General features: G+C 40.3%; 1 protein-coding gene across 3 annotated transcripts in view; it reads left to right on the forward strand.

Annotated features, from left to right (window-relative positions):
- The window catches only part of pde9a (phosphodiesterase 9A), a 59,217-nt gene that overhangs the window by 11,517 nt on the left and 22,312 nt on the right, over window positions 1-25,388 (forward strand). For all 3 annotated transcript variants that reach the window (XR_004103413.2, XM_031289674.2, XM_031289673.2), the window contains exons 2-6: window positions 4,434-4,504; window positions 12,786-12,863; window positions 18,684-18,727; window positions 20,554-20,608; window positions 22,095-22,165. Coding sequence is in view for 2 of the 3 variants with exons in the window: in XM_031289674.2 (XP_031145534.1) it covers window positions 4,434-4,504; window positions 12,786-12,863; window positions 18,684-18,727; window positions 20,554-20,608; window positions 22,095-22,165 (319 nt within the window). In the remaining variant the exon portion in view is untranslated. The remainder of the gene's footprint in view (window positions 1-4,433; window positions 4,505-12,785; window positions 12,864-18,683; window positions 18,728-20,553; window positions 20,609-22,094; window positions 22,166-25,388) is intronic.

Here is a 25,388-nt window from a genome sequence, read left to right on the forward strand (position 1 = left end):
TTGTGATAAATCCGTATTTTAAGTAGGACTCCTGGTATTGTCTGTGAAATTTCTTTTTCTTTGAAGTTGTGTGCTCCTCTTCTGTCTCCTCCTCCACGGGATTTTTCCCCTGAGCCAAAAAGCTCTGCAAAGATGTTTGTTTACTTATTTTTTAGCAAATTTGTGGGCTTCATCGAGCGGTAAATATCACGTGACATGTGTCAAGAGGAAGAGACGCGTGACAGACGGGAGAGAAGCCGGTCATTTTTCAAAATAAAACATCTTTCGGACTCTGATTATCAATCAAACAGAAATAATGTTATTTTTTTGTTGTTGTGTGTGGCTCGGTACCAAATGACCGGTGGTTGGGGAACACTGTCCCACATTACATATTTTGCACATAAAAATAAACAAGACTAAAGACTAGAAGAATTTTTAGTGCACTATTTTTAATATTTGCAAGTGTAAAATGTATTTACTATATAACGTTAGTGCCTCAAAACTTTCCCCCTATGGAATGAAAGATATAGTGTCTTTGGCATGAATACTTTCTGCTAGCAATCCTACAATGCAGTGCTCTACATAAAGTTACAACACCACATCTGACAGTGATGACTGATGATAATTTAAAAGTATGAGTGAATGAGTGAACGAGGGAGTGTTTGTAGCGCCCCGCTTCCTTATTCCGCCCGTTAGTGGGCATTCACACCAAAAAAAGTGATCCGGCGATTCGCCAGAGCATTTATAGATCTCGACGTTTCCGACCACACTTGAAGGCAGCTTTATTTCACAGGAGAGAGAGAAAGAAAAGAGACGAGCGAGACATAGAGAGGAAACATTCAACTCCCGGGCAGTTCAGGGTAGAGCCAAGGGGGTAAGCTTCTCCGTGGACCGCGAACCTCCTATGGCGCCATTTTAATGCTACAAAGCGATCACCCCCCGTTAGCATCCCATTGACTGCCATTCATTTTGGCGTCACTTTGACAGCGAATAACTTTACATCTGAAGAGTTTAAAGACTCTATTTGTCCATTGTTTATTTCTAAAGAAACACGACAATGTATAAAAGGCTCCATTACCTTGTACCTCACGTTATGGCTCCGTAGCAGACGTTTTTATAAAAATAGGCTAACGATTGTGTCATAACCACGAGACTTACTGTCTCATAGTAGAGGAATTACCGTATAGTACAGGAGAAGCTCTCAGGCAGTTTCGTCTCACATTAGTTGTTTAAGTGTAATTACTAATGTTAACTATCATTTTAGTGATCAATAATTAGCCTGTGCCTATGTTATCTCCTTACATATACCTACGCTCTCCGTCTCTGCTAGATTGGGAATGATTGAGATTTCTCTTGGCACAGCTACCAGAAGACTTCCAACTTTCAGACAGGTTGCTCACGGCACATTTACGTCGTCTCTCTCAGTTGGAGGCTGCGCAGTAACGCTCAGCGCTCACCGGAAAAGTGCTTCTAACGGCTTCACTGGTCTCCGTCCAGAGCAACGGGATCTGTTGGTCCATTCTTATATACAGTCTATGGGTAGAGCCCTGCGCGGGACTGTTTTCTTCAGCCCGCTCCCGGCGAATTTCTGACCATTACCGCCCGCACCCGCAACGTGTGTGTTCCACTCCCGCCCGCTCCTGCAATGTGTACGTCCACTCCCGCCCGCACCCGCAAAACTCTGAGAATTTATGCCGGCACAATAATAGAGATGCATTGATGTTGTGTCTTCTCCCGTCCCGCATGAGAAAACACGTCATTTTATAGGTTAATAGGGAGAAGATGAAGGCAAAGAAGGCAGGTGCTTGCTGCTGTTAGACGGGGAGGAAGGAGCAGAAGGAGAGGGAGAGAGGGGGAAGGAAGGACCCGAGGATGAGGGTGGACGGAGCCTTGGCTCGGAGCTCCCCCGTCCTGGGAGGCTCAGACACGCTGGTGTCAGTATATATGTATATCTATGGTTTCTGCTGGCGTGGGGGGGTTCCAGGCTACATCCCGATCCCGCAGTGTATTTTTAGCCGCCCGCAGCAAAGTTTAAACCGCCCGCTCCCGCGAGATTTGCGTTGGGTTACGCGGGACCCGGCGGGACCCAATCCCAATGCAGCCCTCTAGTTCAGGGCTTGTTTCATTTTTTACCCTCCTAGTGTTTTAAAACGTTCGTGGCAGAGATGTTTCCTGGTTCCTTGATGGGACGCTTACACCGCCTCATACAATAGCTCAAACCACACTGACAGGTCTGATCTCTGGTTACATGACTTACATAATTTAAAAAATAATAATTATCGATTTTCAAATATTGCACCTGTCAATACTGTTGTGCTGAGCAGGGGAAAAAGGACCCAAACACAGAGAGCAGGCAGGAGATGGCTTGAGTTCAGGAATTTATTGCAACTAAAAAACACAGCACAGAGGCTGGAAAAACCACAGGAACAAAATAACGCAGAAAAACTCACAAAAGGACGCAGGGAAGGACATGAACACACACAGGGTGGCAGGGCACGGCCACAAACAGACTCAAACACATACAATGATCTGACACTGTACAGAGGAAAGACAAAGACTAAATACACAGGGTAACGAGGTAACAAGAGGCAGGTGACACAAGGGCTGGGAAACAGGTGGAAAACATCAGGCAATCACAAGAGCGGGAAAACACAAGACATGAAGTAAAACCAGACAAGACAAGACAGAAAACCAGACTATCAAAATAAAACAGGAAACAGAACATAAAACAAGACAAGACCGAAAATCACAAGGAGACAAGACAGAAAAACCTACCAAAACAAGACAAAATACACCAAACCCATAACAAATACAGAACGAAATATTCTGTAGCCTATTTTGCCGTCAATACTGCCGATGTCTGTGAAATCAGTATATATTTATGTTAAACATGAAGTACACACGCTATTATTACGTATTATTATATACGCAGCTGACACACAACAGAAACGCCACGCTCACGCCATGCAGCCAGTGTGCAGGAGGCCTAAAGCAATTGTGCTGTTCACACAGCATGTGCCGTGCTGCAGAGCTCTGTGAGCGGATCCCATCTGGAGTCATTATTTTTGGCGTCTTGTTTGCGAGCTGCAAGCAAATCTTGCAAGAAAACAAACTAATAATCTATTATAAATGTCATAGAAGACAGAATAATAGAAGATATTATAGATGATATAAATGATATGATTCTGATTAATGATCAAACATGCGTTCCCTGCTTCCTGCCCCTCTCCCTGCTGTTCTCTAGAGTTTCAATTCCTCCGATTTTTACATGATGAAATATCAAAACCTGCCCATCCACTATATATTTTTTTAGAAATAGCCTCTCACTGCTTTGTACTGTTTATGGTTGTTGTTTTTTTGTGTGTTTTTGTAATGTACCACACATTTGTCAGTTGTGTTTAAACAGAGAGCAAGAGGCGAGCATGCAGCTGGCATCAAGGTTATAAGAGTTTTTTATTTTCAATTTCATTTTTAGTTTAATTGTAGTTTTTCAGAAAGGTTTAGTTTCAGCTTTTATATATTTAGTGAAGCAAGTGTGGGACAGCGCCATCTCCTGGAATGTCAATGTCAAGTCCGTTTAGTCCGTCTGAAATGATTTACTCTCATCTTTTTTTTGTATTAGTTTTTTTGTTTAACCTGGCAATGTAGTTTCAGTTAATTAACTTTTAGTTATCCTTGAAGGTTTTAGTTTTTATTTTGTTTCAGTTTACAAAAAATATTTTTCACTGCTTATTTTCGTTTTGGTTTACCATAGGTTTTTATAGTAAACTAAAAAGAAAATAAGCTTGCGCGCACACACACACACACACACACACACACTAGAGATTAGCTCTATGTGTAATTAGAAAAGAAAACCGCAGAGAAGCAAAACCTCTTGATGATTGATTGATTGATTGATTAGTTGATTCATTGCTTGATTGATTGATTGATTGGTATTTCCAATTAAGGAGAATAAAATCCCTTGCATGCTGCACAGACAAGTGCATGTTAAAATGTAAAATCTGCTGTCCTCCATTCTAGAAATAATCATGTAGTCAAAGAATCATGGGGCTTAAGATGTATTCTGTCATCTTCAGCTTTACTTTATCATCTTTATCTGTACTTAGCCTCAGCTGGGCTGTGAGCTGAATACTACATTTTATATACATATAATGTATTAGAATACATTAGTTACCACTACCGGTAATAACATCCTAACGTTAAATTTGCATTCTAATGTTGGCAGGTTAGCATGCAGTGTAATAATAAGCAAAAATAAGTTTAGACATAGATAGCTAATTTGAAGCTGGTTATTAAGTCATTATTTGTGCATGTATAGGTACGTATTTCAGGCCTGTGTGTAATGTGTGTTCTAACAACAGAGTGCAATTTCCCAGGCTCGTGTGGATTTAAATGTGGTCATGGCTTATAAATCCTGCCCTTATCATTTGGGATTGTGTGTTGTTCTCCCTCAGGTGGTGTTCAGTAGATTCTGCACCCCGCGGGACATTAAGGAGCTGTTCTGTACAGCCCTGGGTGTGCCAAGGTAACACACACACACACACACACACACACACACACACACACACACACAAAACACTGTTCCTGTTTGACTTGACATTTACTGTAATACCCTCTGACACCAGCGATGCATGTGATTAATACAATATTTAGTACCTGCTGTTTACAGTGCAGCTATATATTTAATAATATTTTCACGCTGTAGCTATTAACCAAGTCATATCTTTAGTGCAGATTACAGCCAGATACTCCTCTGCTGTTTGTTTTAGAGTTCAGGTAGGCATGACTCCTGTTTAGTGATGATTTATAATGGTGTGTAATCTGGATAATCCTTCATTTACAAGCAGGGAGATGAAGTGGTATAGTTGCAAATTTTCAACTTTATTTCATTTATATAGCACTTTAAAAAGCAAACAAGGTTTGCACCAAAATACTTCACAAAGATGACAAAAAAACATATGTATATATAGCATAAAACATAAATATACACATAGATGTGGTGAAAATATATAACAGGATTTAAAAAGAAACATGTTGAAACAAATTAAAATCCATGAAATCAGATAAAAGAAAAGATACACAATGAAAAGCCAGAGAATAAAAGTGGATCTTAAGGTGCATCTTTAAAGGCATCCACAGTTGCAAACAGTTGAAAAATTGAAAAAGAAACATCTGGAAACACAATATGACCGATCAAGTTGAGCTTCTAATAGCTCTAGAAATGCATGATGACAGAAAAATGTTGATTTATTTTCACAATAAATCCAGTTATCCTGTACAGTTTAGGAGCTGCTTTGGAAAGACGCTGACATTTGCTTACTCTTGCATTCATTATATGCTTTTTACAAGTGCAACACTAATAGGAATTTCATCTTTATTCATTTGTGTCCCCATTAGCTTCCCCATAGTGTTTGTTAGTCCTCCTGGGATTGAGGGTAAAGGCTCTGACACACCAACCCGACGGCCGACCGTTGGCAGAAAAGGACTGATCAGTCTCCCCGAGTTGGTCAAAAAAAGTGCCTCGGAACACATCGAAGCGACACCAACTTGAGCGTACGTTCTGCGCATGATCGAGACGTAATACGTCCCCATAACAGCAGGCGGCGCTAATCTGTATTGTCGCCCAAAAAATGAAAACCGGCAGCTGATTGGCCATAATGGCGGCTCATTTGGAATACGATCTCGTATTTTACGAAAATAGTTCACCGAAATGTGTTTCTGAAAACATTTTAAGAGAGAAATAGGCCGTGCAGTTGCTGAATCTGTCTTCATTTCAGATCGACAAAGGTCAGTTTAAAAGATTTTCGTCAGATTTTGAGAGGCCGTTCATCGCGCTCATCCCGCTCGTCATTTCCGGGTTAGCTCTCCACCAATCAGATTGGTCATTGAGTCAGACTGCCCACCTTCCGATTCAACATGTCAAATCGGCCCAAATGAAGGCCGACGGCTCCTCAGACTGACGACGGTACAGAACACACCAAACAGACTGGAGTCACTGACCTCGCCAGGCTGTCCGACGGCCGATTATCGGCTCGGTGTGTCAACGCCTTTAGATGATGGGGCCCTTTTATGCACAGTCCTCTGAAGACAAATGTATTTAAACTATTTAAGCCTGAGTGAGGAAATTATTTTGGAGGTGAGGAGTGTTTGTGTCTATTTACCAGACTCTTGATGCAAACTCATCAATATTACAAACTTACTGCATGGGAACACATACTAACTACGTGTATGGCCTTGAATATAGAACAATTGAATCAAAAGTCAAAAATCTCTGTGTACAGTTATAACCAGCTACAATACCATTAGTTATAAAGAACAGTCAGACAGTCAGTACAGAATTTATTTTTTGGTCCACCTAAGGAAGAAAAGGCTTTTGTTTTTTTCTGTGAATTATGCAAGTATATTTCCTGTTTTATTGCTCATTACATAAAGAAAATGTTTGGCCATAAAAGTCCAAATTTGGTGGCCTCTGCCACATTCTAATGCCACTATTCCAGCATACACACTGATTTTAATTATTGCATATTTTAATGAGTTTGCCTCCCCGATTGTAAGCATGTAGGAAATTAGAAGAATTCGGCTTCTTGTGTGTTTTAGCCCGCACAGTCTATAAATAGCTGTTCATATTTAACGCTATAGTGCACAACTATTTTATAATAATGAACATCCGTTACATTTAACCCATTGCCAAATGAGTTGATACAAAGGTAATTAAGCTCCACAAAACTCTCTCTGTATTTCTCAGTATGGCTATGTTTACAAAATGGTGTCGTCTGGCGAGTTTTGCGCGCAGAAACTCGAGTGAAGATAATGACCTCTTCTTCATCATGTTTTTTAATCCTCCACGTCCTTCTTGGCTACTAGCAACTGTGTGGAGGAGGGCTTTTCATTTCTGACAATTTCTGTAATGGGAAGCTGTCAATATGGGGTGCTCCCCTACTTCCACCATCTATGGCTCCACCTTGAACAGAGCTGAGTAAATGTCCCCCCCCCCAATATTTAGAAGAGGTAGATTTGTCCCCCGCAAAAAATATGAAAGACAACCCACTCCCCAAAAGAGGTTTAAAATAACCATTTTAGGGGTCTTACAACATATCCTTCTTACCTGTAAGTATATGTTTCCCAACAATTTCACACACAACTATATTGGACCATACCATTTTAACCTTGCAGAGCACGTTTGTGTTGCTGTGGCTTCTGCTGGGTTGCCAGGTCCACGGTTTCCGTATGATTCCGCAGGAGGATTTTTTTTGTCCATGGGTTGGGTAAAGTAGACATATTTTGCATGTGAACAATATTTATGAATTTAAAACCCATCAATTAAATTAAACAATGTATTTGCGTATACCCAAATCCTATTAAACTGACTTCAGATCAGCATCTACAAAGACAACAACACACTACGTAATGTCACACACACACATACACACTGTATGGACTGACCATGTGATGCAATGACCATGATAAGTTGCTATGGTAGAGTGTGTGCAATGGTGGTAGTACAAAAGTGAACAGTGCAGGGATTGAACAGTGCAATAGTTTATTATTAAATATTAACTATGACTATGAAAAGACAAGGACCTAGGTGAAAGAAATGTTAAGGGAAAACTGATTTTGATACTGGCACACTAAGGTCAAGGTCAAGGTAAACTTTATTATCCCACAAGGGGAAATTCATGTGGTCATTCATTACGTGTCCTTGTCACAACATATTCTCTAAACATATAGACACCACAGACAAGCCAATAAGCATGTATAGAGAAGAGAATAACAATACTACAGAAATTACAATGACAGAAATCAACAATAACAATACAAAAAAAATAAACAATACTACAAAAAAGACAAAGACAATCCGACGTCTGACATTTACGATACAAAAAGAAAAAAAAAACTATAAAATTATCATCAGGTAGCTAAACATTTTAAAAATAATAAGAAAAATTAAGATCTACCATCCAGTTAAAGTGCCAGTGCGGAATTAAAGTGCCTGTGATGTGCTTGGTCATTATACAGTCTGATCGCTGTAGGCACAAATGATTTATTGTACCTTTCTGTTCTAATTCTCTGTTGTAAAATTCTACCAGTTGACCTATTGCTTCTCATAAATTTATGGTGAAGAGGGTGAGTAGGGTCATTAAGGATTTGGTCAGTCTTTTTTAAGATAAGCTCATTGTACAACTGAGCTGCCGACACCTGGTCAATTCCGATGATCCTACTGGCCATCTTGATCAATCGCTGCAATCTCTTTTGGTCCTTAACATGCATGTTACTAAACACACAGATAAGGCCAAAAGACAGAACACTCTGGAGGATACTTTTGTTTTTACTCTTAGTTTTATTCAGTGCACATACATTAAAAGTTAATTTAGGGCGTTTTCACACATGAAAGTCCGAACCAAGGTCCAGACCAAGGTTCATGTTTTTGTTACATTGTATACATTTGATCCGGTAAGTTTTGGTTTCACACTGCAGTTATGCAAGCGCACTAAAGATCTCTACGTGACAAAACTACGTCCTGTCGTCATCACATACATGAGCTGCGTCTCCAGATACTTATAATTGATTGGTTTGTAGACGGGCTTCCCCGTCCTCTCGTATCTTCTCACTGTGTCAGAGTTTTTTCATCTGACTGCTGCTCTCCTCTACTGCCGCGGCTCTTTTTGTTTTGTTGTGATGTTGAGAAGCGAGACACTGGAACTTTCTGGGGAATTTATTCAGAGACAAACGGAAACCTACACTGTACATTTACTACCACTTAACAAGTAAACTGCTGATGTATTCTCTGCTCTGATAGCCGACAGCTGTCTGCTCTGAGCGCATTCACCGTTACTCTCTCATGTAGCCTACACACTAAGCACCGAGCTATTCCTTAAAGGAGCTATTCCCCGGTCTTGTAACACAAGGAGAGCCTGCCAGAGCTCCTTGTATTTGGTCCGAAAGTCCGAACCATCCAAAAAATGCTTTCACACTATACAACCGGACCATGCTTCAGTTTGGTCCGGACCGAGACCACCTCTTTTGGTCGGACCAAAATTTGGTCTTTTGATCCGGACCGTGGTCCGGGGGAGGTTTCACACCTGTAATTTTGGTTCGGATCAAACTGAAAAGTCCAAAAGTCCGGACCAAATGAGGTATGTGTGAAAACGCCCTTAGAGTCAATTTCAACTCCCAAATATTTGTAGGTTGAGACTCTCTCTACTAGTTCACCATTGATCTTAGAGGGGGGGGCTGTAATTCTATTTTTGTTAAAATCTATGACCATCTCTTTTGTTTTCTTCATATTTATTTCAAGGAAATTATCAGAACACCACTGAGTAAAACCCTGTAATTCCCTCTGGAATTCATTCACAGAAGAAATGTCAGATTTTAAAAAACCAACCAGTGCTGTGTCGTCAGCGTATTTAAAATAAGTGTGGGCTGAAGAGGAGGCTTGACAGTTATTGGTGTACAATGTATATAAAATAGGTGACAGAACGCACCCTTGTGGTGCCCCTGTGTTTATAGTTTTTGAGGATGATATACATGAGTTAAATCTGACTTGCTGACTGCGGTCTGTCAAGAAGTCATAAATCCATGAGATCAATTGGGGATTTACTCCCAAATGCACCAATTCTCTCACCAGAAGGTGGGGTTGGATTGTATTAAAAGTGCTGCTGAAGTCAATGAACACAATCTTGACCAGGCTCTTAGCATACTCAAGGTGCTCCTGAGTGCTGTTAATCAAAGATAGCAGCACGTCCTCAACACCTCTCTCTGCCCGATAAGCGAATTGATTTTGGTCTAAAAGAGGTGAAACCTCATGGAGAAGTTGTTTTAAAATTATTTTTTCAAAACATTTCATAACTATAGATAGATATAAGGGCAACAGGGCGCAGGTCATTGAGTTCCTTAGGTCTATTGTTTTTAGGCACAGGCACTATTAGGGATTTTTTCCATAAACTGGGAACAACACCAGTATCTAGTGACAGCTGAAACAACCTGTGGAAGGGCTATGCCAGCTGATCAGCACACACCTTTAGTGTCCTGCAGCTGATACCATCAGGTCCACAAGTTTTACGGGGATTTACACGTCTAAAATAAGATTTGACATCATCCATAGAGATGTCAATATCCACACCCTTCATGTCTCTTACTGCTGTGATGGCCTCATTCTGTTCTGCTTTAAAATCATGTGTGTCAAATCTACAGTAAAAATCGTTTAATTGATTTGCCATGTTAAAGTCATTCTCTGTTACCATAGGGTGCTTCTTGGGCTTGTATCCTGTAATAGATTGGACTCCCTGCCAGGCTCTCCTAACATCATTTTTGAAAAAGCTTTCTAACTTATGTTTGTATGCTGCTTTACAGTCATTGATCTTGCTTTTAATCTTTTTCTGCACTATCCTTTTCTCTTCTCTACTTCCTCCTGATTTAAACAGGTGTTTATTCTCATTAAGGAGTTGCTTTAACTCTGGAGTGACCCAGGGCTTGTTATTTGGAAACATCTTAATAGTCTTTCGGGGGATGATTGTGTCCTCACAGAATTGTACATACCCCGAAATAGCAAACGCTGCGTCATTGACATTGTCAGTCCCGTCAGTAACTACATTCCAGTCTGTGCGCTCCAGGCAGTCCTGAAGAGCCTCAGTCGCAGCAGCAGACCAGCATTTGACCTCGACCTTTTTCGCTTTCTCACGCCGTAGTCGGGACACATAGGAAGGCATCAGCTTAATCATATTATGGTCCGAGTTCTCTAAACCAGGCAAAGCCTTAGAATAAAAAGCATCCTGGATGTTTCCATAGCAATGGTCTAGGCAAGCTTCATTACGCGTAGAACAGGTGACATATTGTTGGTACGTAGGTAAATGTTCCTTTAGACTGCATAAATTGAAGTCACCCATCACAAAATTGGCTGCGTTGGAGGCCTCCTCCGCTTTAGCTACAAGTTCCTGAATCGTAGTGGCAGCGGCCGATGTATCGGCGGAGGGCGCAATATACACAACAAACAGTCTGATTTGGTGTATTTCCCTAGGCAGGTGATAAGGCCTTAGGCAGAGCGCTAGAAGTTCAATGTCCTTCGTGCAGATCTGATGCTTCATCGTAATATGACCAGGATTACAATATTTATTGTTGATAAACACACACACACACACCTCCACCTTTCCTTTTCCCGGAGTTCAGGTTGCGGTCCATCCTCACCAGCGTATAGCCCTCTAGGTCGAACCATTCGAAACATGTATGATGTTGTATTAAGCTTGATTTATGGTTCTGCGGTAGTACTAGTTACATTTTTCGAGAGGTGCACGTCAGGGTACTATAATTTGGCAATAATAGCAATGTTAGTTGTATAGTTCAAAGACAGTAACTCCAGTAATAGTACTTTTTACCAGTGCTTTCACATTTTCACATGGTGTCATATCGATCTACTTTCATTTTTGTCATTTATTTCATATTGGCAATTAGTTTCAAACATTTCTACAGCATATATTGTAGTTAGTGTGTGTGCTTACCATATTTACATGAGTCATACAGATCTGAGAATGTTCCTTTTCAGAAGTACACACATGCACAGACACAGCGTGGGACCTGTAAGAGCAGCCTAGTCCCTTATGTGAGAACCAAAGAGGTGATTTCTTGTGATTTTGACTGTCATGTGTGTAATGCAGATTTAAACTTTGGGGCTAATAGGGTTATCAAGGTTTCATTCTCTAATCGATTTGTTGTTGAGATGTACATGATTCCTAAAAAAAACATCCCGAAACACGTGTGATGTTTTGAATATGCAGAAAGTTTTTAACAATACAGGAGGGTAATTCATAATTATGAGAATAATTAAATAATAATTTCCTTTACATAAATAACAGCATTTGCACCATAAATTGATGCAGAAAAAGGCACAAATTGTTGCATATAAATTCACCAGAATGCAGGGAATGAAGTGTTTGATGCTCCAAACCCAGCAGCACAGCTGCTCTCCCCATAGGAAAACAACGGCAGAGCCGACGCAGAGTATTTACACCGCTGGCCGCGTGTAGGCGGGTTTAGTATCCAGCATCCAGCATCAGAAGTCAACTGCAAGTAGAGCTGGGCGATACATTGATTTCATGAATTCATTTGAATTCATGGTTTACGACGATGGTTAAAAATGAAAATCGATTTAGACTTGAACTGGATTATTTTCAGTAGGGAACCCCCTGCGCTCCTGTAGTTCATGGTAACACAGTGCCGGTGATGTGTCGGTGTGTTTGTGTTCCACACGCCTGCCCTCTTACCCGGCTCTCTGAAGATTTCTTGCTCAGTGATCTGCTTAAAGACACATGTGGATGGATGTTTTGCTCTCACAGAAGATTGAAACTGGACCTTTTGGTTCTCCTAAATTTCTTCACCACCCTTTTACTCATTAGCAGTGCCAGCATTAGGCCCAATAATATGTCCATCCTTTTTAGATTTTATGAGACAAATGGTATGTATACGGGGAGATTATGTAGAGCAACACTAGAGAACTTTTTGTAACTTAAAATAATGTTTCCAAAATTGTTTCAGTGGTTCATCAACTCGTAACAGGGTGAACGCCACTTCTGCATTCGTTTTGCGGCCCTCTATCGGCCATAACCGCACTATGCAAGTTTGCCAGATCGAGTAGCGGATCTGTTGTTCGATTGAGACATAATGGGACAATTCTGCTTCCAACCTGTAGGGGGACCGAAGCAGGAAAAGTTCTCTAGTGTTGCTTTAAGAGAAACGTAGAAAAAAAGATTGCCTACAATCACGCAGCCTTACATGTGACTTGCAGTAAAATGTCCGTGTGTTTTGTCTTCATGCAGAAACACTAATCTGTCCCTGCTGGATTCATCCGGAGCCATGGTGTCCATTGACCCCACCATGCCACACAACACAGAGAGGTATAAGAAACCCTGCATCCCACTGATGTCTTTATTGATAAATTGATTGTTCGACAGAACATTTGTTCAGTCCAACAGCTGGCTGTTTGATTGAAAGACTTTCGCTGATTGACTGTAAATCCCAGTGTCCCCTGCGCCTTCCTTCTTGGCTGTTAGCATATTGCTACAATGAGCTGTCATGAAATGTGATTTGTAGGTTTGCATTAGCTTATTTAACTGAGCCCTTTAATTCACAAGAAATCAGAATAACAGAGGTAAAAAGCCAGCCAGTCAGTAAAGCACTAATGCTGCCAACATTTGATTGGCCCATCCCTTCCAGTAGTTATCCTGTGGTGGAGGTCTACATTCTGTGTATAGAGTTCAACAGTGTGGTTCCGGAAGTTAAAATAAATCCCATTCTTTTTCTCCATAAGGATTTTGATTATCAGCCGCAATGTTGTAATGTTGTAAAAAAAAAAACATCCAAGGTAGACTGACCACGAGCTAGGAGATTGTGTAATAATGGTGTATGTTCCTGCATACAGAAGTCTATATGAAATCAAATGTTTTAAGGGCAGATTCATCTCAAAGCTGGTTGGCTTGGTCCAAGGCTTACAAGTCTTTATATAAGAATTTAATGAATTGTCAATAGAGTCAAATCACTTCCGGAACCAGAGCCGTTCAAAAAATGGGCGCTCACTGTTGAGCACAATTCAATTCAATTTTACTAACAGTATCAAATCATAACAAGAGTTATCTCGAGACACTTTACAGATAGAGTAGGTCTAGACCACACTCTGTAATTTAGAAAGACCCAACAATTCCAGTAATTCTCTGCATTGTGCTTTTAGGAATGCTTCCTTCTGAGTACTTACTTCCAAGGATGTGAACAGGACAGTTCCTTCCAACATTTCATTGCTGCTCATGCAAATGTTTTTTTCCTCAAATTCAGCCATCAACAAACTGTATTCTCAAAAAGATTTAGCTCATGTAAGTTTCCCACAGAGAGAATTCCTGGCAATGTGCTCATATCTGATTTCCTGCTGTGGTTTATGGATGAGTGTATTTATATATTGTAGGGTGTCACGTGTGTCTGATACCACTGTCAGCAGTGTCAAAAGCAAGATAGAGCAGAGAACCAGGAATAGAAACTTTGATTCTCCTGCATGTTTCTAACAGTTCCACAGAAGATACAGAATGTGCAAGACCTGGGGAAGATGACACATGTCTACAAATACCATTTAACACTAAACATCTACCATGCGCTTAACTTTGAGAAGTGCAGCTTGTCACAGTTAGCTGATGTATTTGCACAGCAGCAGAGGCACTAATGTAGACCCACACTGGACAGAAAGATAAATACATCATGTTTTAGTAGTAGGATTTTAAATTGAATAAACAATATGTGATAGCCTATATTAAATAAGTAATAGTTTTGCAATAAGTAACCCAAAAAATAATGACTTTGTTAAGACAGAAAGTATTATTCTGACGTAAGAGCAGCTTATTTCTATAAAGAGAGGCCTGGTTCTCCTTCTAAAGCAAATTAATTTACATTACACCCTCATCATCTTGCAACTAAGTTATGTCATGAAAGAGCTTTGGATACACCTTGAGTAATCAGAACATGAATTGTGTCACTTAAAATGTGATATACATTTCAAAAGTATAGTTGTTCTGCTTGTCATGCCAATTCAATTTGATATCAGATTGAAATGAAATTCGTAAGATTTAGCAGTACAGAATGGATACATATTTAGAATATATATATATATATATATATATATATATATATATATATATATATATATATATATATATATAAAACAAGCAACATAACATTCCATACTGTGACATAACATAACATAGCATAACATACCATAACATACAGTAACCTACAAAAACATAACATGTCATACAGTAACATAGTATTACATAGCCTACAGTAACATAACATACAGGAACATAAATATATTATAACATAACATACAGTAACATCATATAACATAACATGGCACACAGCTACTTAATATAACTTACAGTAACGTGACATAACATAGGGGATAATGTAGAGCGAGCCGGTCATTATAGCGATTACAACCCCGACAGGGTGATGCAAGAGGCTTGTAAGGGGTTGTATTCATTGTATTTATTATAATGACTGTCTCTCTCTACATTTTTCAGCTTATTACACGGCTACATACCAAATACATAAATAATTTGACTCAAAATATTGATTTAAAAATGATTGTATTGATTTAAAAACGATTTTATTGCTACCACTCAAGAAAATTGTCCGTTTTGTCTCTACAGTTGGAACACTGCGTCCATAGCAACGCAAACTCTGTACCATTTCACATTAAACTGAACATTTCCGTTGATGGTGAAGTGAAAAAATGTGAACAGGACTTCCTTGGGAATATTTATGTTAATGTTTCTGTCCTCATTCATCTCGTTTCATTCTTGCTCAGATGCTGCAGTTGACACATCTGGAAACAAAGGTTATGCTGTTATAACCTTAGTTCTATAAGCACAGGCGGAGCCCTCTACTGGACTCTATGGGTAATACTCCTCTCCAATCCCGAGCATGCGTTCGCCCACTGAACTTTGCATAAATGTAGCCGGCCAATCAGGATGGGCCTACCTAAAACCGTGCGCGATATTACGAATCCCACTATGGCCAAGACCTGCCCTTAAATAGCATTTATTGGCCAGGTGTCCATGCTTACGCAAGGTAATGTAACCCCATTTGTACAGGTCCTATCCCCTGACAGCCAATTGGCTATCCTAACCTTAACTACTCGAGGTCAAATGCCTAACCCCAATCAATCGAGCTGCTTCATAGGGCGGATCTTGGCGTGGCCATAGTGGGATTCGGCATTTTGCGAACCGTGTAGCAGCACAACATAAAAGGCTGTCTCACATCCTACACCCTCTTTAGCGACGGCATAGGAGTCTCCATAGGTACAGTGGGTGGAGCCTGATGTATAAACGCCCTGTCCCGACATAACACTGACGCAACCACACTGATCCACCACAGTTGCTCCGCCACTCGCCGTAAAACTGTTAGGAGACGAGCTGGCAGACGGAGGGCGTCAGCTAGAAAGCAGTGACATCCTATTTTGGCCCTCTCCGTCGCCAGACCCCCCCATGAAAGGAGGAATGGCCCGTGGGAGGCCGCGATGGTAAGAGCTGACCTGGTGGTGAGGCCCGTGAACGCATCATCGCCAGCTTGCTTGTGAGCTGTGGTGACGCGATATCAGCTGCTACATCTTTTTTTTTTTTCATTCTCAGCCACAGAGTCGTCAGGCTGAAAGATGTAAACCAGCTGGAGAGAGAAACCCTCCGAGATACCTGAAAGATATTAGATACTAGTTTAGCTGAATAGAATTCATAAAAAGTTGAGTTACAGTAATAATCAGCTGAACAGGAAAAACATTAGGAGAAAGTCTCTTCTGTTGAAAATGTTATATCGATTGTTTGCTTAATGAAAGAAGCTAATAGTAAAAATGACTTGAGATTTGATAGATCTGATAAGATTTGATAATCTAACAAAAGGAATTGAGAGGAAATGTAAGAATGTGAAGTAAAACAAAAGATAGTTATTTGACTGTACAGTACAGTAGAGTACACAGAAAGGGGGAAATAGTGTTATTAGACTTGTGTTGTGTTACGTCACTGCCGCCTAGTGAACAGATATGGATAGTATTTTGTAATAGGGTTAAAGGATTATTAAAAGTTACAGAGTGTAATACAAGACGTGTGGTGCTGAGCTCTCCTTTCTACACTCCGTTCTTGCCATCCTAACATAACAGTAACATAATATAACATAACATACCATACAGTAACTTAATATAACATACGGTAACATAACATAAGTAAGGGATAATGTAGAGCGAGCCCTTCATAATGCGAAACAGAACCCAGACAGGGTGATGCAGGTTTAATTCACAATAATGACCAGCTCGCTCTACATTATTACCCGGCTACTCATACAGAGGTTACCTGCTGATAAGGCCTGCTTCCCGGTTGGGACTGTTAACTTTACCCTTGAGCACGGCTCTCCGGGGGAAGCCAGGTCGCCCCGGTGAGGGAGCTTACTATGGAGTTAACTAACTAGAGTTGGGTATCGTTTGGATTTTTACCATTCCGATGCCGAACCGGTACTTAAAAAACTGAAAAATTACATCAAAGAAAGACTCTTTTATTATTTAAAATTATTTAAATTTAACAATATATTAACGTTTTAAAGTACTTAAATATATAATAAGTATAGTATTTTACATCCGTTTTGGTGAGCCCAGAGGGAAAATATGGCATTTTAAAAGTAGCCTACATTTACGGTAGCTAGCTAACGGTAGACTACAGAGAAAGTGTGATATTTTTACGTCCGTTTCGGAGTGACAGAGGGAAAATATTTCAGTCGATACATTAAGTGGAACCGAAATGAGGAACCGAAATTTGCGTTCTAATACGGTCCGATTTCTACTGGTTGCGTAGGAACCGGTTCCATAGCGGAACTGGGTTTCGGTACCCAACCCTCTAACTAACACTGTTGCCATTAGCGCTGTTAGAGAACCCCATTTCCTCCACTCTCTCTCCCTTTCTCGCTGATCAGCGCTGTAAGCTTCATATGAGCACAAATATTGATTTAAAAATAGGCGGCCAGAGTCTATGATCAGACTCCTACCATGGCAACAGTCGGTTATACTAAGCAACTGTTCAGCAAATAACAGACCGTGAAATGCTGTGATTGACCAATCAGAATCAAGTATTCAACCAAGCCATGTAATGAAATACAGTAACATAATATAACATACACTAACATGACTTAACGTACAGTAACATCACATAAAGTAACAGTAACATAAAATAACATAACCTGTTTTCATTGTAAGCCTTTAGCTGCTCAGCTAATCTGTTAGACGAAGAACAGTTGTTGCACCAGGTGGCTGACGCATGTTATGCTGATCAATTTCTCACGTTCAAAAACAACTTGCATGCCGGAATAAGATACCAGAACTGGAGAGGTTAACGACAGACGTCTGTGCGTCAAACATACCGTAGCATTCATTTTCAAATATAAAGTGTTTATAGTGTTGGCTACATACATTTTTTTTAAAGTGCAGTGTTTAGCACCTAGAGATCATGAATCATCTCTAGAAGCTACTTCAATAAACAGCACATGACATGATCATGTTTACCACAGGAGGACAACATCAGCACGTTTAGTCCTTCATTGTAAAACAGGTGTGTTTTTGTCTATTGAAATCTTTAGGTTTTAATGCAGTAACTGCACCTTTGATTCATGTATCGTGTCCAAAGATGACAGTTTCATTTTTGGAATGGAATTTTCCAAAGCTGCTGTTTGGTTTGTCACAATGACCTGCAGAAACAGAAGCTACAGCAGTCAAGTGTTATCCAAATGTTCAACCAGAGCAGAAAAGGTGGACTGTCCAGCAATTTCTCCCAGTGTTAACTCAAAACATGCAATCTGAAACCAAATCAATGGAATGTAACAGGATGGCCCTTTAGCGTAAATGATGAGAATTGCCCTGGTCTCGTTAGACAAAACACTTGATACGCTCCAGTCTCAAGGTTAAAGACACGTGCACTTACACACATACACAGGCACACACTGATAAGGGACAACACTTTAATAGGTCTCTGTGTGTGTGTACAGTTGTGTGCATGTTTGCTATCTTATCTCAGGGTAAAATCTGAAAAAAAATTGTATTTGACAAACACCATCTGAGCGTAAACCTCCTTGTAAAATTGATTTCAGCTTCACACCTCCCCTCTGCTCTCAAACTAACCCGTGCGTGTCCTGTTGTGTTGCAGGTCACTGTACCGAGTGGTGCCTACGACTGGAGGACAGCTTGCTGGTGAGTTTCAGGGACTACACACCATGGATGTATTATAAGACCTGGATACAGCATTCACGGCAGAGCCCCGTTCATTTGTTAGAGTTGCTCAGTGGCGCATCCGCCAAAAAAGTTTTTAAAGGTGCCCTGCCACACGTATTTCATTACTTTGTGGTAATGTCTGAAGTTCTACCATGGACTCTGTAACAGTTTTTGTGGGGAAAAAAATGCCTTGGTTACCTTGTTTCAAGCCATTCTAGTTTGGTATAGAAAGCCTGCAGGAAAACTCAGCTCGATTTGTGCCAGTTCTCATTAATATTCAACGAGCTAAGCTGTTTGAATTTGATTGGCTAACAGCTAGCCAATGAGAGCCTGGCTGTCGGCATCCTTTACCCAGCGCAACTGGGCGAGCTCATGAATAGTAATGAGCTCAGGCAACACCACGTCAGACTGACCAGCTTTTGTAATTGGCCTGATTTCTCCACTTATTTCTGTTCAGTGGCTAGAGCTGACAGAAGAGGTAGCAGTTCATTTTCACATTCACCACATAACACAAACACATATGGACCTAACATATTTAAAAAAATACAAGGAAAAACGGTTTTGTGTGGCAGGGCACCTTTAAGCTTCCGGGCTTACTTCCGTGGAATGCGGCCCACTGATTATGCGCAGTAGTGTTTCTCCCGTGACTGTGATTGGTTTAAAGAAATGCGAACAACCCCGAGTGTTTATTTCTCCTATCCCAGAAAATATCTGTGGTGAAGCAAGACCTTGCTCCATGGTGCTGTGGAGATAGGTCTGACAATGCGAGACTAAGTCAGCATCTACCTACTAGGCTCAAACCCACCTCAGATAACGTTAGAACATCCTAATATTGACTCATTAAACATGTTATTTTTGGGACAATTTCAAACAAGCTTGTTAACTGAAATAATTTAGCATGTTATATGTGTTGTCTGAGAGTGGTGATCCAGTCTGCTTAGTCACTCTAGCTGAACCGACGTAATTAATCACAGAGAGGAATTTTTGTCAATAGTCAGCACTGACCTGTGACCCTCGCGTGAAACATGGAATGTGAGTGACACGATGTACAAACTTCTGGCTGTCAATATTTTTTTTATTTTTTTTACAATTTCTCATAGCTGTTAGTTTATTGGCCTGTGGTGTTGAACTTTGCCCGCAACAGTACAACTTTAAGCCAATAGCAGGGCTTTGTTTGTCTGTACATTCTGTTATCACAAAGAGCGGGGATGTGAGATCCGATCGCAAGTGTTCTGTCGAGACGATTTCTAATGGTAGGTGTGAACTGACGTACTTAGAGCTGTCCACTTGTGATCGAAGAACCCCCGACGCATGGGAATGCCAAGTGTGAACAGGGCCAGTGTATGGGAAGAGGAATCAGAAGTGGCTTGTTAACACATCAAGCTGTCAGCCAGTCCTGTTGGTCACTGATGGTGAGACCAGAGGGAAGGGGCATCTTTTCTCTTCTCACTCTTCTGGCTCTGCCATCTGTTGCTTTGGCAATCTGAAGCTCTCTGATTGACTTACATAATCTCAGTAGGAATTTGTGTGTGTGAGTGTGTGTGTGTGTGTTTGTGTGTGTGTGTGTGTGTGTGTGTGTGTGTGTGTATTTAACAGGACTGTTGATGCACAATTCTTCTAGCTGTTGTTGTATTTATAATTACATATTCTGCCTCAGTGGATTCAAGCTGTTTACCCTAGACTCTGTATGTGTGTGTGTGTGTGTGTGTGTGTGTGTGTGTGTGTGTGTGTGTGCGTGTGCGTGTGTGTGCGGGTGGGTGGGTGTGTGTATATGTAACACAGCTCTACGCTTGCTCTCTCCTCAGATAAAGAGGAACTCTTTCAGAATGTACTGACGCAAGTAGCAGAGCAGTTTTCAAGGTAAGCAGCTGGCTGAATATGTTCACACGGTATCAGATTGTCTCTGTTAACTCGTTATACTGCAGCAACTATTGTGAAGATATTACATGTGCATATTTTCTCAGTTTTGTAGATATATATGAATATATTCATTACTGTAAATGTCTAGCTTCTATTACTCTCTTTTGGATTTATTAGTCTTTTAATCAGGTTGCTAATGAATTATTATGAGTGAAAACCCCGCATCTCCAAAACTTAAGACAGACCTAAAACAACCATGTTTTGTAGCTTGATGATAATGTACCGTTTCATTTATGCAACTTTTTTTTGTGGTGCTGCTGTCCTTTTTTAATCAATTCATTCTGATCTGCCTCTGGCTTTGTCGTTTCACTTCTCACTGTTCTTCCCCACTGACTCCAGACATCATTTCACTGCTCCTTCTCTGCTTCAGCTCTCGTGTCATGTTTGCTTTTCTCCAATCACGCATCATGTACGGGGAGTTTTACTGGGTGTATCTCAGAGTGAGACTGTGCATACTGTAGGGGCAGATGTGCACAGGACAGGACACAGGAGTCCACTGGTGCAAAGGGAACAATGCAGTGGGCCATTAGACTGCTGTTGCTAATCGTGTGTCAAATACAGTGCAGCCACAGATTGACTGCCGTGTTGAAAAAAAAAAATATTCCTTAATTTCTATAAACTGTGCGAAACAACAGATGTTTCCTCTTATCAAAAGTGACACTGAGATTGTATTTTATCCTAAATAACAAAAAATGAAATACAGAATTAATAGTAAAAGATTTTAAAAGCAAATCCCACATAAATACATAGAAAAAAAACTCTTCAAATACATAAACTAAGAAGACGTATTGACATCTGAAGTCAAACAAGTGAAATCAAAGGTAGATTACATAACTATTTTTTTTTTTTTTTATCTCAACCAGTTGTAATCTTCACACATTTATATTGATTTTTAAACGATTCACTATGCATTGTTACATCCCTATTATTGACTAATCAAGTGATTCTTTCTTTTTTTTCCAATTTCTTATTGCACGTGAACAACAATAAAAACAACAACAGAATGAATTCAGTTTGAGATATAGATTGGATATCCTGAAACCTACAAATACTTTTAACTTCTAATTCATAAATTACCTAAAACAGTTAGTTGTTGACTTTCAGCTGATAGACTATAATGAATTCATCTACCAACCACTGCAGTTCTGTTGTATATTACAGTATGTTTGGTTTGTAGGTTTTGCAGATATGTTCAATATACAGGTTAAAATGCAAACGCTACCGTAGAGCAGTGCAGAGATGGATGGAAGTATTATATTAAGCAGTTAATACTTTATTAAATGCAGCTGTAATTATCCACCTGCAGCAGAAAAGTGTAAATATACACACAGGTTTATTGTTGCCATGGAGGCAAAGTCTCTGTTACAGATCCCTACTCTTTCTCAACTCATTTATTCTTCTCTGTCTCTCCCATCTGTGTCTGCAGGGCGTTCAAGATCAACGAGCTGAAGACCGAGGTCACCAACCGTCTTGCCATGTTGGAGAAGAGAGTAGAGTGTAAGTCTGTTCCCACCACCCCACTGTCATATTTACACACCTCTGTCATCCACTGCCATGCTAACAAACAAGGGACACATTCTCCAGACAAAAGTGAACACTTATCACAGTAGGAGTTTTTTTGAATTTTAACATACTAATAGTTCTCATCTCAGGGTTGCCATTGACCTTACATATCATTTTTTAAAGGGGCTTTTAAAGATTAATGGATGGGTTTGAATTATCACTTTCCGAGGAAGAAAATTACATTTTTAACTTTTTCTTTTTCAGTCGAGTCTTTCAAAAGTTCTCTGATTGATAATAATAAAATAAATAAATTGTAATAAATTGTAAAAAAATAAATTGATAATTGTTATGTCCAAGGTAGAACCTATAAAATATTCCAGTAGTCCCGTTGCTTAGTCAGTTACAAATAACCTGGCTGGCTGAAGTGATGAACAAGTGCTATGTTATGAATGGAAACTCATCATAATTTCCGTACATGTTCCACATGTTTTGCCTAAAAATAAATATATTGCACATTTTGCCAAATAAGGTACGGAGATACTTCTTCGTTTTAGCGACGGTATGATATAATTTGCATATAAACTGTAGTTTCATTTTGAATTGCGAACATTATTTAAATAACTAAAACAGTTACACTAAACTAAAACAATAACTAAAACACTATACTATAGTGATAGTCATATTTATTCTTTGTATAGAACAGCATGGCAGTTTTTGAGACATGACATAAGGGCTTACTGATTAAACATTTACATGTTCTGGATGAAGGCAAAATGCATCAGCATCAAATGATTCTGTGTTGAAACTAGGCCGTAGGTATGCTACGCTGTACCCCACGCCGTAGCCTGACATGCACCTCCCCAGAAATATAACTTCATGTTGCGGCGAATCACAACTGTGATTATAGTGCGTTCCATTTGTACTCGGAAGTCTGATTTTCCGAGGTCAAAGTCGGAAACACGCCCCCCTGACCTCGGATTTCCGAGCTCGGAACTTGGGCAACCACCGAGTACCTTGATCAAAACAAATCCAACATGGCTGCTCCATGCAATCCAACAGTTGTGAAAGCTGTTGTAATTTACAGTTATAAGCACTTCTGTGTTATTTGTGTCCCATTAAATCATTCGTACACGCAGTACTGTACATATTCTATCTGTGGATATGTTATGCGTTGTTATAAACTGGCATTGCTAACAATGGCTAACCTGGCTAGTGCTAATGAAAACAATAAAAATCTGACTGGTAAATGGAACGCATTCAACACGGGTGTGAGGTCATTCCGAGTTCCGAGGTAAATGGAACGCACTATTAGTCAGCTTGGCCGTGGCTTGGTAGAGTCACATTTTCCATTTCCTTCCGCTTTCTTTGTGTTGGAATTTTAAATTCGGTGGATTTGTGAGGACTATTGTTAACTGCTCCTCAGAGCTCTGCAGGGTAAATCCAGACAGCTAGCTAGACTATCTGTCCAATCTGATTTTTCTCTCACATATTTTGCAGCGGCTCTGTGCGGAGCTTAGCGCCGCCCATGACGATTGTGATTGGTTTAAAGAAATGCCAATAAACCAGAGCGTTTTTCTCCCATCCCGAAATGCTGTGTGGAGTAGCCAGACCCTCCTCTGCTTCGCAGCGTGTGGATGGTCTGGCAAAGCGAGACTAGTTACAAGCTAACAAACATAAACAAATAGAAGATGCTAACTACACTTAACTACTCTGATACGTCTGCTAGTCACCGATTTTAGTGCACCACAGACTCCTCATCTGAGTTTGGGTCTGACTGACGGCAGTTTTAGGACACCGAACCTATAGTTGCAGATCGCAAGCTCTCTGCCTGTCCGTAGAGCTTTGTGAACGGGCTGCCTGGGCTTAGTCCGTCTGCAAGACGTGCTGTCGCCCCAATAAGGCTCAAATATGTAGGCCTACAAACCATTGATGATACAAGACAGCTTTGCCCGATCAGCACTGGCAGCACAGAGCCTGCTGCACTCCCCGCTGAGATGGCTAAACAGATTGTCCATCTCTGGGGCTGTCAACGCTGTGCCATGGCAAAGAAGTGGAGGGACCGAACAGCCCACTGCGACCGTTAGATAATGTTAACGTTAGTTAGCTAGCTTGCTAATTCCACCCAACATGCCTTTAGACAGAAAATGTGCCTTTTAAAGTTGTCACTCATCTGGCGAGATCACTGTGCTTTCCTACGCTGTGACAAGTTGTTAAATTTTACTAATTGAGTGGCCAGCCGGCTGGCTGTTAACTAGCTTGCTCGCTAGAGGGCTCAGTTCTCAGTTTTATTCACTTAACCAGAGTAAGACCATACATTAATGCTGTGCATGTAAACGCACTGAATGAAATAGTCTCAAACAAGTGCATGCACGAACCATAACATTACTTAACATTATACATAAGCACTGTACACTCGTGTTTAGACTGATTAATGTACATTCATATAGAGATAACTGTGTTAACTTGTGTTCCTCCACAGTTTATGAGGCTGTGATTAGATAAGTTGAAGCCACATGCATTATGTGGTCTGCTAACCCACCTCTAAAGGCTTTTGATCTTGTATTGATCTTGTGCTGTTATTAGTATGTACTGAACATTGACCACATTTGAACCTGTTTAAAGCAGAAAGGAATGTGCCGTCTTATACAACATTCACCCCGGGGTCATGCACCGATGTCCTTTCATCTTCAGCTGAACATAATCAGTTTCTAGGATTTTTGCATTTCATTAACTAGGAGGAGGAAGTGTGTCTGCTGGCATCTTGGCACTGGGTATAGCTGTGTCAATTGTATCAAGATGAAAGCCAGCTATAAAATACAATCAATAAAGGTTTGGTGATAGCCAGGCTTGCTGCGCTGTCCTACCTTCATGTTTTTTATAATATAGGTCTCAGAACAGGCAAGCTGCTATAGCAATTACTTACAGGAACATTTGTCTTGCAATCATTACATCCTTCCTAGAAAGGCTGTAATTAAAGATAAAGGTCAAGTTGAAATGCAAGTTGTGCATCGAGTCAGTGTTTTTCACAAGCAACAAAATCAGCAGCCAGACTCTAAGATTTGTGTAATTGTTCCATGTTTGCACCACTGCTGAACTGGAAAACTGCTTTGACGCATTTGCTCTTCTGCTGCAAATTTGTGTTTTGTACCGCAGAGCATAATAACTTTGTACACACCTGTATACACACTTTGGACTTATTACAAGTTTACATGTTCAC

The sequence above is a fragment of the Sander lucioperca genome, chromosome 8 (assembly GCF_008315115.2).
Source record: "Sander lucioperca isolate FBNREF2018 chromosome 8, SLUC_FBN_1.2, whole genome shotgun sequence".
Classification (NCBI taxonomy): Eukaryota; Metazoa; Chordata; class Actinopteri; order Perciformes; family Percidae; genus Sander; species Sander lucioperca.